The following is a 13407-nucleotide window of genomic DNA, read 5'->3' on the forward strand; positions in this document are numbered from 1 at the left end:
AAACAGCCGTTTCAGTGCTTATGGGTGGTGCAGCTAATGCGGGCACTCAGCAGGTTGCTTCTGCATTCAGAAATCTATTTTAAGGTTCTACAGTTAAGTCAAACAGGACAAAATAAATGCTTCTCAAGAGGAAGTTCATAAGCTGGGATTTCTTATCAGCTGCTCTTCTCATCTCCCCCCCCTTCCCTTCTTGCATTTGCATTGCCAGTTTTTCTCTTCTCATGTTCACTGCTGCCCTGTTTTGTCCTTCCTCCCACAGCAGCTGCCCAGCCAGGTCCCTGAGCCCAGCTCTGCTCTCTATGGGCCAGTGGAGAGCACCCACCTCACCGCCGGCACCCCCAGCCCTGCGGCCATCGCCCCAAAGCAAGGTTGGTCATCGGATATTTCCTTTGCCGTTATTTTTAGTTATTTTTCTCCTTTCTTGTTGCAGTTGGAATATTTTTGGCAGAGAGAGAAGCAGGGTGGCATTCAGCAGCAATAGAAGGGGAGGGGCCGTCTCTTCCTCCAGTGGAACATGGAACAATGTGTTGCTAAGGGCATTAATTGAAATTTGCTGATGTGAAACTGCTTAACAAAAAATGGTGTTAAAGCTTATATGTCCTTAACATTATTCCAGAGCAGTGAGAAGTGTGAAGCTCCTCTCATCCACGTGCTGCCCTTCAAAAACAAGTGTACATCAGGAAAGGGCTCTTAACAGAGAGGATTGGCATCTCTGCTGCCATTCATCATCCATAGCAGAGCATCCCAGGGATGCCTGGAGAGCTCTGGCCTGTGGGCACAGGAGGGAGTCATTAGAAAAACTCTGATTGGGCCAGGAGTCTCAGAAATGGCTCATCAAAAAGAAACCAGGGCACAGATGGAAAAAAATTCCTGAACTGATTGTGTTTCTTTCCTTCTTCTTATATTCTTACCCCCCAGAATGCATGTTTGAAGGGGGCTCTTCAGCTGTCTCTGTGAAGAGATGTCAGAGGAGGGCAGGTGCTGTGCACCAGGTCCCTTGGTGACACATTAGGGCCATTGAAAGCCTCACTGAGTGATGAGCGTGGTGCAAGGCTGGCACTGCTGTTGGCAGCCTTTAGAATCCTTGGGCTTTCTCTGCAAGATGAGCTGTCCATGCTCTGCGCTCACAGCTTTTACAGCTGTCATAGGCTGTAAGGCTGTGCAGGTCGTGCAGGGATGCAGGCAAGCAGAGCACACCCTGGCATCACCGTGTGGGCAAGCAGTGTGCAGTGCTGTCAGTGCCCTTGGTGTGTGTGTATTGCTGGCACTGCAGTGTGCTCTGGTGAGCTGCAGCAGCAGCTCTGCCACACAAATATCTGCGCTGGGACAAAGGGTGGAAAAATGGCAGCAAGCCCAGCAATTATTTTTGGATAACAGTGTGGGGCTGGAATGGATTCCTGTGTCCAGCAGGATCTCACCCACCGCTCACTGCTTCACCCAGCACCCCGCTGCCTCCCCTTGGCACGCTGAGGTAAGGTAAGCGGGATGAATCAGTGCAGTGAGTGGCTCCCATGCTGTTGTTCAGCCTTCCCAGCTGTGTATTGGTCTGTATGACTGTTTCTGTGGTCGCTGGTGGATGGGAATCCTCACCAGGCCTTATTGGAGGTTTGGTCTCCAAGGAAAGATGTGCTTCTCATCAGCCAGGTTTTCTCCTGGCTCTGAAATTCCCCCCTGATTCTGTCACTGAATTCTGCACACACAGAGGTGCAGGTTGAAGGCTGTGTGTTTGGGCTGCCACTTTTCAGATACAGCTCTATGACTTTTGCTGTGTTTTTACCTTGCAGAATGTTTTTTTCTGGGCTCTTCAAATGTTGGTTTTTGGGTGTTTTTGTTTTTTTTTTTTTCAGAGCAATCACATTTATCTCTGGGGAGAGAATCCCCAGGCAGTGTTTATAGCGAGCTGTAAATGTCAGGAATGCTCAACAAGTTCTCTGCAGCCACATTCCAGAATTGGAGGTGATGCATTTTCTTCTCTAAACCAATTCTGGGTCATTTCACAGAGCCTTCAGAATCCAAATCCAACCTTCCTGAGCCTTTGGACCGCAAACACGTGGGGTAGTGGTGCTGTTTGATGGCAGCTGTGCTTCACCTGCCTTCGCTTTTTTTGGAAAAGATATCTCCTCTCGACTGAAACTTAGAACAAAAATGGGATTATGTCCTTCAGTCTGTTGTGCTGGGGGGTGCTGGAGCTTAGAACTGACAAGTCCAGAAGAGGCTGAATGTGTCTCACACAGTGGTAATGAAGTGATGCATGGCAGCCGTAAGGCACAGCCCGTCACCAGCTGTGGGGCAGCATCCTCTGGCACTGCTGTCCAGAGCTTGGCTGCCTCATTCCTGGAGGTGCCTCAGGCTCTGGATGGGCTCTGGGCAGCCTGAGCTGGTGGGGGCTGCCAGCCCGTGGTAGGGGTGGGGCTGGATGGGCTTTTAAGACCCTTTCCGACCTCAGCTGGGCAGCTCTTGGTGCTACAGCCCCATATTTCTCTGAGACAAAACCCAACTCAGGTGTATTTTTGACTTCTTTGGAGTTCCTGGAGCAGGGGAGCTGGGCCCGGGAGGGCAGCTACAGTGGGAAATGGCGTTCTGTTTGTAACATTGCTTTTTGTTTTCCTTTCCCAGAAGAGAAGCCAAAACCAGACCCAGTATTAAAGCCGTCTTCTCCGGTGCTCCGGGCAGAGCCTGCAGCAGAGAAGCAGGAGCTGGTCATGCCTGTGGCTGAGCCCACCCCACCCCACAGCCCGCCGGCCCCCACTGCAGCCCAATCACCACCCCCTGCCCCACTCACAGCTGCTGCCACCACCACTCCTGCTAAACCCTCACCTGCTGCCAACCCCGAGGAGAGATGTGAAGTCACTTCCCCCAAGGAGGAGGCGATGCCTCTCCCCAGCACCGTGCCCTGCTTGGACATGTCAGACCCTGTGCCTGCAGAGGAGCCCCGTGGAGAGACGTGCCAGGAACCAGGCAGCGCTGCAGCACCTGGTGATGTGCTGGTGACTGTTAGCATGAGCGCGATTAACGAATTGAATGGAGTGAATGAGAGCGTCGCTGCTGCAGAGAGTGGAGCTGACGTGGCTGCAGGGGATGTTGTGCCGCTCGCTGCCAACCCGCAGGAACCAGGGGCAGCTCCTGGGGACCTGGGCACAGCACCGCTCCCCAGCACCCCCTGTGCAGCCCCATCCCCTCCTCCTGCCCCAGCTGCCAGCCCTCCTCTTCCTCCTCCTCCTCCTGCTACTCTGACCAGTGCAGCCCCTTCCCCACCGCTGCCTCTGCCTCCCAGTGCCCCTCCTGCTCAGAGAGATGTGGAGGGAGAGGAGGGTGCAAGGACTGCTCCTAGCGAAGAGCTGACAGATACTGAAAAGAAGGAAGAGACGGAGGCAGACGGGCAACCAGAGGAGAGCATGGAGGCTGCAAGCTTGAGCTCTAACAAGAGTCCTGTCCCAAGTGAGTGCTTGGCAACGTGGGGCTCTTTGGGGCTCTTCTGTCAGGTGTTCCCATTTTGTATCTGTCCCCGGGAAGTCTGATTCTGCCTCATGGCCATTGCTTTGATCACAGAACACTAAGCTTTGTTTGCAGCGACAGAACCCTGGGTAATTGTTCATAAAAGGGGTAGCCAGCTTCGCATGTGCATACTGGGGTTCGCGTCTGTTAGCCAATACATGGGCTTTCACAACTGAGAAAGGAGAATTTCTCAAGTCGTGTAAAGCATCGATGGAACAGGCTGGTGCTTCAGGGAGAGTGAAACGCTCCCAGGTCGGGTTTGTATTGTGCCTCTGCTGTCAGCAGGATGTTGTTGGTCAGGTGGAAGTGGTAAAGAAAGGAAGGTGCTTTTCCACAGTATTTGCTGGAAACCAAAGGCTTGAGCAGCAAATCCATCTGCTGTAAACTTCAATCACAAAATCAGTTCTGTTTACACTGTTAAATATGCATGAGTGCTTGTGTCAGAATTTAAGCTGGTAACACTGGCAACAAATTATGAGCATGTTGGATTAATAGTTTTGTATCTTAATATGCTGTGTGGTTTCTTTTACCCTTCCTAGGAAAAAGATGATTAGTGTAAATCACTGCAGATCCTAGAAATATTAGATGGTATTTTCTTTGAATCAGTTGTCCAGAGAAATGAATGAGCAGTGGAGCTGTTAACCTGCTTCAAAATCAAAAGATAAACCCATCTCACAAGGACTGGGCTGCTGGAGCAGGAGGTTTCTGCTGGGGGAGCTGCCGTGGTTGGCCAGATGAGGGTTGTGTGTCGGGTGGTGGTTACCTGTTACGATGCACCTGCTGAGAAATGCCTCCCCAGGACATCACCTCCCGAAACTCTCTGGTTTCTGAGGTTCTCTTTTGCACTGCTCCATCCTTGCAGCACTGGTAGTAAACTCCTCGCTGTCAGAAGGGCCATTTGGAGCTCCAGCAAGCAGCTGTGGAACAGTTCTCTTGTTTTAATGTTGCTTGGGTGATTTTGTTAGCACTGCATTGAAACAAAGCCTATGTGAGGCTGCGGCTGCTCTGCCACCCTGCGTGGTTAACGCCGCCGTGCAGGAGGGAAGCACGTTGCTCATTTTCTAATGGATGCGTACTTGTCTTTCAGCTTCAACTGCTGTAACTGCACCAAAGACATGGAAGAAACCAAAAGAGTGGACCCAGGGCACTGAGGAGCTGACAGAGGTGGAGGCGGAGGTGAGGCAGCGCAGCGCTCCTATTCAGTATTCAGTGATAAAGCTGCTGTCTTCAAAGGCTGTTTAAGACACGCTGCTTCCTCCATCCCGCAAGGATCCAACGCACATTTTTTGGAGAACGTTTCCCAAAACTGTGATATTCCCCAGCATCTCTTAGAGCGATGCCCTTTGGCTGTTCCCAGGCCTTGAAGCTCCAAGTTTTCTTCATTCTTGCCTTATTGAACACTCTTAGCATTCCAGAATGTGGAGTCTTTAACGCTGTCCCAAGGGGAAATGGGTTTGAACCCTTTAAATGTTCACCATTTGGGGGTCCCAGGGGCACTCTGGTGGCATTTGGGACATTCTTTTGCCGCACAGTGATGTCATTGTGATGTCATGGCCACAGAATGACTATCTGATGGAGGAGCTGGGGAGGAAAAAAGCTGACATCTGTGCAAAACCATCACGCCTGCACGTAGACAAACTGAGAGCGTCACCTGTGCTGCCATTCTGGTAGGGATGGCGCAGGGAGAAGCTCTTTCTTATTTGTCCTACGTAAAACTGGTAATAGAACTTATCAGACAGGGCGAGGGAACTGTAACCAGTTCAGAACATGCACTGTGGGTATGTGGAGTGGCACTGGCTGAGCTGCCTCTGCCCGTTCTCTCTGCATGTTCCCCCCTCAGTGCTGGAGGAGTCCCATATTTGCACCCTTTGGTATTTACACCAGTGCTAAAGCAGAACATCATACCAGTTTAACTTGTAGATCTGCTAAAAGTGTGAAAGGGTTCAGTGCTTGTAGGTTGGGAGGAGAGAGTATCAAGAGCCTTTCCTGGAGCACCCCAGGGTCTTTTAGTTTAATGGCTGCAGTGTCCCTGTGTGAATTCAGAGGAAGGCTGTATTCTCAGAGAGCTCTAAAACTAAGAGCAAGAGTGTCAGTAAATGGTGTGGTCAGGTCGTGTGTTGGTAGGGATCTGCGCAGCACATGTGGGAAGGGTTGGGGTTAGGATTACGGGTTAATAGAAGAAGCACACACGTGGCTGTTAGGCTGCGTGGGTGAATGGGGAGCCATCTGCAGGGGTTCTGACATCACCTCTGTGTTTGTGTCTGCTTTAGCCTGAAGTAGAAGAGGAACTTTCGAGTGACAAAGTATTTGAATCTGAGCAGGATAACATGAGCCATGGGTTTCATCTGGAGAGAGACCCCTCCGAACTTAAAAAAGTGAAACCTGTGGAAGAGAACGGAGAGCAGGAGGCAGAACCTGTCCGTAATGGTGCTGAGAGCATGTCGGAGGGAGAGGGGACTGATGTGACCTCAGGCTGCACGGAGGGCTCTGCCGAAGGGCCTGCGCTGCAATACAAGCCAGGTAAGCACGCTCTGGGCTGCTGCATTGGGATTCACAAACCAGCGGGCTCATAGAAGCTGCACATAAGCAGACACTGTTTCTAAGTAAGCACTGTGAAAGTTTTGCCTGGGTGCTACATGAGAGTGTGTGTATTGTGTAGATTCAGTTACCTGGCCAAACAGATCTCTGAAATTGTAAGGAAAGGGAAAGAAGCAACGCTTGATCGTCAGCCCAGGCTCTGCTGCTGAGCTGTGGGCATGCGATTTGTCAGATTAAAATACACAGCCTGGGCTTAGAGGACAGTGGTGAGTGCCCCATTCATTCCCAGAGGTGGCCAAGGCTGAGGATGGGCCCTGGGCTGCCTGAGCTGGTGGGGCAGCCAGCCCGTGGTGGGGGTGGATCACTTCTGAGCTAACCCAGAGCCTTTCTGCGAGTGTGACGCTGTGCTCTTGGTGCTGGTCAGTACTGGGTACAGTCTGCCTGGGGCTGTTATTCATTGAGACCTCTCGTGGGCCTGACGCTCTGGAAGTTCACTTTATTAAGAGGGACCTTGAGACCATCTCACTTTGCAGTTGCTACCAATTTTTAAGCTAATTCTCTTTCAAGTGGAGCTTCCTCAAAATAAATTAAGTCATTTGCTTAGAAGCTTGGAAATTAAGTGTGAAACCAATTAAGGAAGGAACTTGAGAGGCAGTCTGCTTGAGAAGAGGCTCCTGCAGGGAACAGGGTGCAGAGAACCCAAAACCAGTGATCAGGGACCGAAATAAGCTTTAACAGCAGATCTGAATGGACAGGTCAAAGCACAGCAACACTGCCTAGCATCCATGAAGCAAAGGTGACATCTCCTGCAGGTGTGAAGGGTAAAGTGAGATGATGTGGGCTCCAGCTGGGGTTGGTTATTAGTCCTGCATGGCACTGGACTGGCTGTGTGCCCCCAGTTGTTTATGTTCCTTTAACATGACTTCATGTTCCTCTTTTCACTGCCTGGTGGGCTTCAAAATTGAAATTCAAGTCCGACGTCCTGCGCAGCATTAGCTGACTCTCCCCTTTGGATTTAACAGAAACGCGTCTTCGAGAGTGGAGGTTTTGCTCCCTGTGAATCTCAGCAGCTTCTCTCATTATAGAGCAGTGGAAGCCCCTGGACCCGGATGGAAAGAAGCAGTACGATCGGGAGTTCCTGCTGGACTTCCAGTTCATGCCCGTGTGCATCCAGAAGCCAGAAGGGCTGCCTCCCATCAGCGATGTGGTTCTCGACAAGGTGAGAGGAGAGCCCATCAAACAGGTGCGTGCAGTCCCTTTGGTTTCATAGTTTTTCTTAAGATCTCTGATGCATGCTTTGTCCTTCACCTTTTTGGCAAAGGTCTTCTGTCAGGAATGAGGAATAGTTGGCTTGTGCCACATCAGGAGATTTGTTGAGTAGTGCATGAGCACAGACGATTTAAAATCAGAAGCACTGGTGTTCTTAATGGTCTGTATCCTGGATTGAGTTATACTGGCTAGTTTTAAAATTGAAAATGCTGTCTTACAGCCATTAAGACCCAAGGATATTAGCAAAGCAAGAGCAAAAGGAGAGCTGTTGTCTTTTAAGAGTTCAATCCTGCCACTAGGAAAGCATAGCCCTGCTAGTGTGCAAGCTGTTGTTTTCACCTGAAACAGTTGTGTTGGTACTTCTGAGCAGGTCTAATGAGTGATGATTAATACCTTGGCTCTCAGAAGGCTTTGTGATTGTAAGCAGCCTTATTACAGATGTGCCTTTCCCTCTTGTAAATCTGTGCCTATTGAAGTAGTTGTTATCTGGGAGGGCTGCCAGCAAGACCCTGTTCCACTCTGTTAGAGCTATGTAGTTTGGTGTAAACACTGCAGGCTCATTCTTAAGGTTCAAGCACAGCTCAGGGTGTAGGTGATTCTCACGTGTGGAAATGTTTCTACTCTGAATTTCACGCCCAGACAAGTAGTGATACACAGCATTGTTCCCAAAACGATTCCATCCACCTGCCAGTTTTCTGTGCTGGCTTCTTGTGGCTCTGGTTGCTCTTGGGCTGCCTGTCTCTGCATTAACACCCCAGGGATTTTTTTGAGGGAGGGTTTCAGCTCTGGGATCCCAAAGCAGGATTGCTGCATTCATTGCTCACAGAACGGGCCTGTGCTGGCATAGTTTTATCTTCCTTAAATCATGATCAGCTTTAAAATGTTTCTGAGCACCACATATTTCCACAGTAACCTCCTGTGGAAGGCATACAATGTGCTTTCAGAGCATAAAACTTGCCTGGTGTGTTAAAAGAGTTATTTGGATATTAAAAATGAATATTATGGTTTAGCAGAGATTGTCGAGCTGCGGCAGCTGCAGCACGCACTGATGAGGCCGTGTTTGTCTGCTCTGCTTTGGAACGCAGGTCAACCAGCCCAAATTGCCACTGAGAACTCTGGACCCTCGGATACTGCCTCGAGGCCCAGACTTCACGCCAGCCTTTGCCGATTTTGGGAGGCAGCCTTCGGGTGGAAGAAACGTATCTGGAAGTGTGAGTTTTCCCCAGCTTGCTAATCTAACAACTGGTCTTGGTGCTCACAGAGTCCATCCTCACGTGTTTGGGCATTTTCCAGTATTCCAGTTGTTCTGGTGTTGTCTGGCTTGAACGCAAGGGAGATATTTTCTTGTCTGTCAGAGTTTAGGAAAACGGGCAAAACATTGTGGATGTTTGGTATGTATTGCTCTTAACACGGACTTGATCTCCCCCTTCCGCTTTTTCTTCTTGAGAAGTGTGGAAATGTATTTCCATGCTGTGGTTTTGTCAGTCGTGTGCAGGCGCCCATACCTCGTACAGCATGTTACCATCCTTTGGTCACTTAATTTTCCTTTTTTTGCCTTTTCCTCCCCTTTCCTTTCACATTCTCTTCTTTGCCCTTTGGTCTGGCTTTGCTCAAACCCTTGAACCTGCTTCTGAATTACTCCTTTCTGCCTGTGCTGTTGTTGTTCTTTGGGCTGCAGCCGGGTTGGAGTTGCCTCATGTACCATCACTCATCTTCCATCTCTCTCTCTGAGTTTCAGTTTATCTACCTGTCTGCATCTAATGATGTATCCATCTCTCACCATTCAAAACCGCTGGTTCCAAAGTCCTTTTCTAAATAACCTTGACTTCTGAGTGTGCAGATTTCCAGGTTTCGGAGATGAGCCCAGTGGTTGTGCTGCAGACTTTGAGTTGCTGTAGTGTTTCTGGTTTGGGAGCAGTCTTTGGCTGGTTCTTCAGTGCTGGGGCACGTGTCTTTGTCTTGGAATAGCTTCGATGTTGTGGTTTGTCTCAGAGCGCGGCACAGTCCCGAGGTGGTGCTGCTCTCTGAGGTCACCATCGCTTGCCATGTTCAGTGATGCTGCAGTGGGCTGCAGGTTGTGCCCGGCACTGTCGGTCCTTCCATGTGGCACCTCGCTGACACTGTTGTTGCTCTTTCTCTTTTCACAGGCCTGCAAAGTGCAGAGTGGCCCTGGATTGCAGTCCCTGGCTCGGTGCGGTTCCCCAGCATGCCCTCTCTTGGTCTCGCCTCACCCACCATTGAGGAACCTGCCAATAGGGGTAAGCCACATCCCCCTTTTTTCCCCATCTTTGCACCTTTTTGTAGAGTTTGTTTTTTTTCCCCATAATGCCCGCTGTTGATAATGAACCACATGTAGAAAGCTTTACAAAAAGGTGCAACATTGTTTTCAAAGAGAAAAAAAAAAAAAAAAAAAAAAAAAAGAAACAAGACTTGCATTGTACCCCTCTAGGCAGTCTTCAGTGGTGGGTGGGACAGCACCAGCTGAGGGCATGCTGGGACGTTGGCCTGAGCGGGATCCGCGAGGGGTCTGCACTTTGCAGACCTATGGAAAGGGGGAGAAAAGGTAAGTGCTGCTTGCCCCGTTCATTTGGAGCATCCTGCACATAACATGCATCCTACATCTGCGCCTCGAAGGGCAGCGCCTCTCTTTGCATCTTCCCGAGGAGGGCCGTGAGGGGACATTGCTTACCGAATGGTCCTGCAGTGTCACTGTGAAGGAGGAGCGCTTCTTGGCCTGAGCAGAGGCAGCCATTACCTCGTGGTGCAATGCAAAGCCCGCGTGTGTGCAGTCTGCCGGCTCGGCCACCCCGCCTCTGCAGAGGCCATGCTCATATGCCATCCCAGCCCACCGCCTGCTCCTTGCCTTTGAAGTAACATCGAGCGGCTCTGTGCTAACAAGCTTACGGCACATGGAAATCTTTTATTTTGCTTCCTTGGCTTTGTCTTTCATCCCTTCTTTTTCTCTAAATGTTTTGTGTGACTGTTTTCAGACCGTAACAAACATCGGTTCGGACAGGATCAGGAGTGCCGTCACACAGCAACGAAACACTTTTTGCTGTAGGGAAGAAGGTAGAGGTAGAGCTGGTTTCCACAGGGTGCTGCTGCTGGGAAGTGCATTGCCAGGCTCTGCGCTCCCCGGGAGGTCGGCTGTCCCAGGCTCCCACCTGTCCCTGAGGGAACAGCAGCTCCATAATTTCTTGGATGCTGTTGCACAATTACTGCAGGTGGAGAGTAGGAAGTGTGAGGCTTTGGCTCCTCTGCAGGGTATGTGTCTGTGCCTCTGTCTGCTCTCCTTTTTGCCCCCGTTGATCTGGAGGACAGGTAACATAGGTTAATTAGCAATATCTGCTAAATGCTTCTCCGTGCCTTTGGCAGAAAATGTGAGTGCAGCACAAGCTGTAGTGCTGCAGTCACAGGTGTTACGGAACTGTTATTATTGATGGGGAGTGGGCTGTGACGGGAGGCCAGGCGTGAGCTCGGTGCCTCTTCCACTTGCTGCTTAGTAAATCAGGAACAAAAAATAGACAACTCTTCCTGTTCATAGTTTGTGATTTGTGTATTTCATTTCACATTCAAAGGAGGCCTCTGTTCACTTTTAAAACCTAATCCAACACTCAGCTAGTTTGAACCAAATTCACGTTCACATATTAAAAAAAGAAAACAAATCTGAAAGCTGTTGTTTTATCGATGACTGTGGAGGTCCGGAGTTGGAGGCAGGCAGATTGCAGAGAGCTGTGAGCACAGCCTGCATCTTCCCCTGCACCATGCTGACATCCCCCAAAGTGCACCATCACTTTGTACAGATGCGGTCAGTGCCTGCAGGGCAGCTGTGTGTCTTGGTGGTCCCTTGCACCAGGGGCACCTCAGTGTGAGACGTGGGACAGCTGCTGCTTGTCTCTCTTCTGGGGCAGAGACTGGCCCAAGCCTTTGGCTCCTGGGGTGCGTGGCCAGCTGGAGCCTTCTGTGGCCACACAGGTGTGTAATGAGGCCTGGTGTGTCCGGCTGGCAGCAGCTGCTTGTCTGTTGCTTTTCTTGTCTGGTTTTTCAGTGGGAAGGAAGCTTCTTCATCACATGGCTTGCACATTCATGACGTCGTGTTTGTCTGGGCAGCGCTCATGGCTGCAGACAGCACCGAGTGGTGTGGGCACAGAGCTGTGTGCCTGCTGAGGGAGGGTGGACATGGAAGGGGCTGCAGGAACAACCCACAGCTGCTTTGTGTCCGACTCCAAGGGGAGCCGCGCTGCGTTGTCGTAGTGCTGTGTTCTTGGGAGCTTGGTTTCTTGTATGGTGCTCAGTGATACGATTTAGCAGAGGGTTATTAGAGTTAGGGTACTATGGTTAGGCTGCGTTTGGACTTGATGATCTTCAAGGTCTTTTCTAACCTGGGTAATTCTGTGATTCTATGATTCCATGGCTTCGTTCCGATCATGGTGTGCACCTGGGAAACTTTGCACAGAGCCCCATGTCTGTGCAGTGCAACAAGACCTGTGCACACGCAGCCCTCTTCCATCCACGCCTGCAGTGTGTGTCATGGCACGAGGCCGTCACCCTCCAGCAGCATCTCATTTGCTCACATCTACCTCACAGATGGAAGTTAACAGAGGGTGGGTTTCTTGTTTTCAGTTGTGCAAAAGTGAGTTTGGGGCCATTATATGGCACGTGAGGCAACATCTGAGATCACTTTCCGTGTGTATTCAGTGCAGCTGTTAGAATAACGGAGATGGTTGGGCCTCTGCAGTGCTGGCTCTGTCGTTTTGCTGAACAAAGACGTACTTTAATGGTTTGCACAGAGCTTCCTTCTGGCTGGTGAAGAGATAAATTACTTCTGTTGAACAGAACGAGTTTTGATAACGGAATTCTACTGTGCTAATTTTTATGTCGAGTTAAGAGGCTTCTAATAAATGAGTTTGGAAATGTGAGCACCATGGGGGGAAAAACAACCTCAGTAGCGTGTGTGATGTGTTCAGACCCTGCCGGTTCCCAGGTCAGTGTGCGTCTCTTCCTCCTGTGAAGCTGCAGTGCTCAGTCCGTACCTATCCGCAGTGCAGGAGCAGCTCTGGTGCTCTGCTCATTGCGTTTTATGATGTAGCTCCTGTCCTAAAATGGCTCTCTTGTCTGAAGCAAGTTCCAGTAAGACTTAGTGTTTGGGCAGAGCTGCTGATTAATCGCTGCCTAATTGTAAGGGCGTACCTAATCCCTCAGGACCTGTTTGCAGTGTGACATGGTTCCTGGTTTCCATGAGGCTGGGCTCAGTCTCACAGTGTCTGTGTAGCATCTGGGCACAGCCGAGGTGCAGAGCTCAGCCCTGTAGGCAGCAGTCGGTCCTGGTTGGCCTGTCTGTTTTGGGAAGAGCTGCTGACAGAAGCTCAGTGCACACATGGTTCCTGGGAGCTGTGTGGTGCAGAGGGAGCCCTGAGCATCCCAGGATGTGCTGGTGACTGACCTGCTGCCTTCAGCACCCACTGTCGTGTGCCTGGAGTGCTCTCAAGGCATGTGTTTAAAAGGGGATATAACAAGGAATGTTTTTGTCCTAGTTGTTGAATGTTGGACCGAGGAGATCTCAGCCAGGCCAGAGGAGGGAGCCCAGGAAGATTATCACAGTCTGTGTGAAGGAGGACGTCCACCTGAAGAAGGCAGAGAATGCCTGGAAGCCGAGCCTGAAACGGGAAAATCAAACTGAGGACCCCGAAAATGTCAAAACCCAGGTGAGAATGAAGCCAGCGCTGCTCCGAGCATGGCTGTCTGTTACTGAGGAAAGGGGAGAGTTTGCCTTGGCTGTTGTGTAAGGGCAGTGAATTCTACTCTGAACTGCAGCTTTCCTCTGCCTTTATGTTTTTTTTCTCATGTGTTTATTCTTGATTTAGAGTTTAAATGGCAGTCCTGTAAATGGAGAGTATCAATGGAAAACACCAGACAACCTACTACCTCTCATCCAGGGTTGTTATTCTAATGCTGTTGAATGTTTCTGACTCCATTCTAAAGCAAACAGCCTCAAACTTCCAGCACAGGTCTTGCTTTTCATCCCCTTTTAGACTGCATTTCTGTACCGAGCATCAGCCACACTGAGGTTCCTCTGTGGGAATCCCCCAGCTCGCACTGTCTGGC

General features: G+C 50.3%; 1 protein-coding gene across 16 annotated transcripts in view; it reads left to right on the forward strand.

Moving 5' to 3' along the window:
- Nucleotides 1-13407, forward strand: part of EIF4G3 (eukaryotic translation initiation factor 4 gamma 3) — an 87772-nt gene that overhangs the window by 49959 nt on the left and 24406 nt on the right. For 12 of the 16 annotated variants that reach the window (XM_032448682.1, XM_032448684.1, XM_032448685.1 and 9 more), the window contains 8 exons: nt 260-368; nt 2617-3438; nt 4583-4671; nt 5766-6015; nt 7119-7276; nt 8388-8513; nt 9450-9560; nt 12837-13007. In XM_032448682.1, coding sequence (XP_032304573.1) covers nt 260-368; nt 2617-3438; nt 4583-4671; nt 5766-6015; nt 7119-7276; nt 8388-8513; nt 9450-9560; nt 12837-13007 — 1836 coding nt within the window. The remainder of the gene's footprint in view (nt 1-259; nt 369-2616; nt 3439-4582; nt 4672-5765; nt 6016-7118; nt 7277-8387; nt 8514-9449; nt 9561-12836; nt 13008-13407) is intronic. The other 4 variants (XM_032448683.1, XM_032448691.1, XM_032448687.1 and 1 more) reach the window with 3 other exon arrangements.

The sequence above is a fragment of the Coturnix japonica genome, chromosome 21, assembly GCF_001577835.2.
Source record: "Coturnix japonica isolate 7356 chromosome 21, Coturnix japonica 2.1, whole genome shotgun sequence".
In the NCBI taxonomy this organism is placed as follows: domain Eukaryota; kingdom Metazoa; phylum Chordata; class Aves; order Galliformes; family Phasianidae; genus Coturnix; species Coturnix japonica.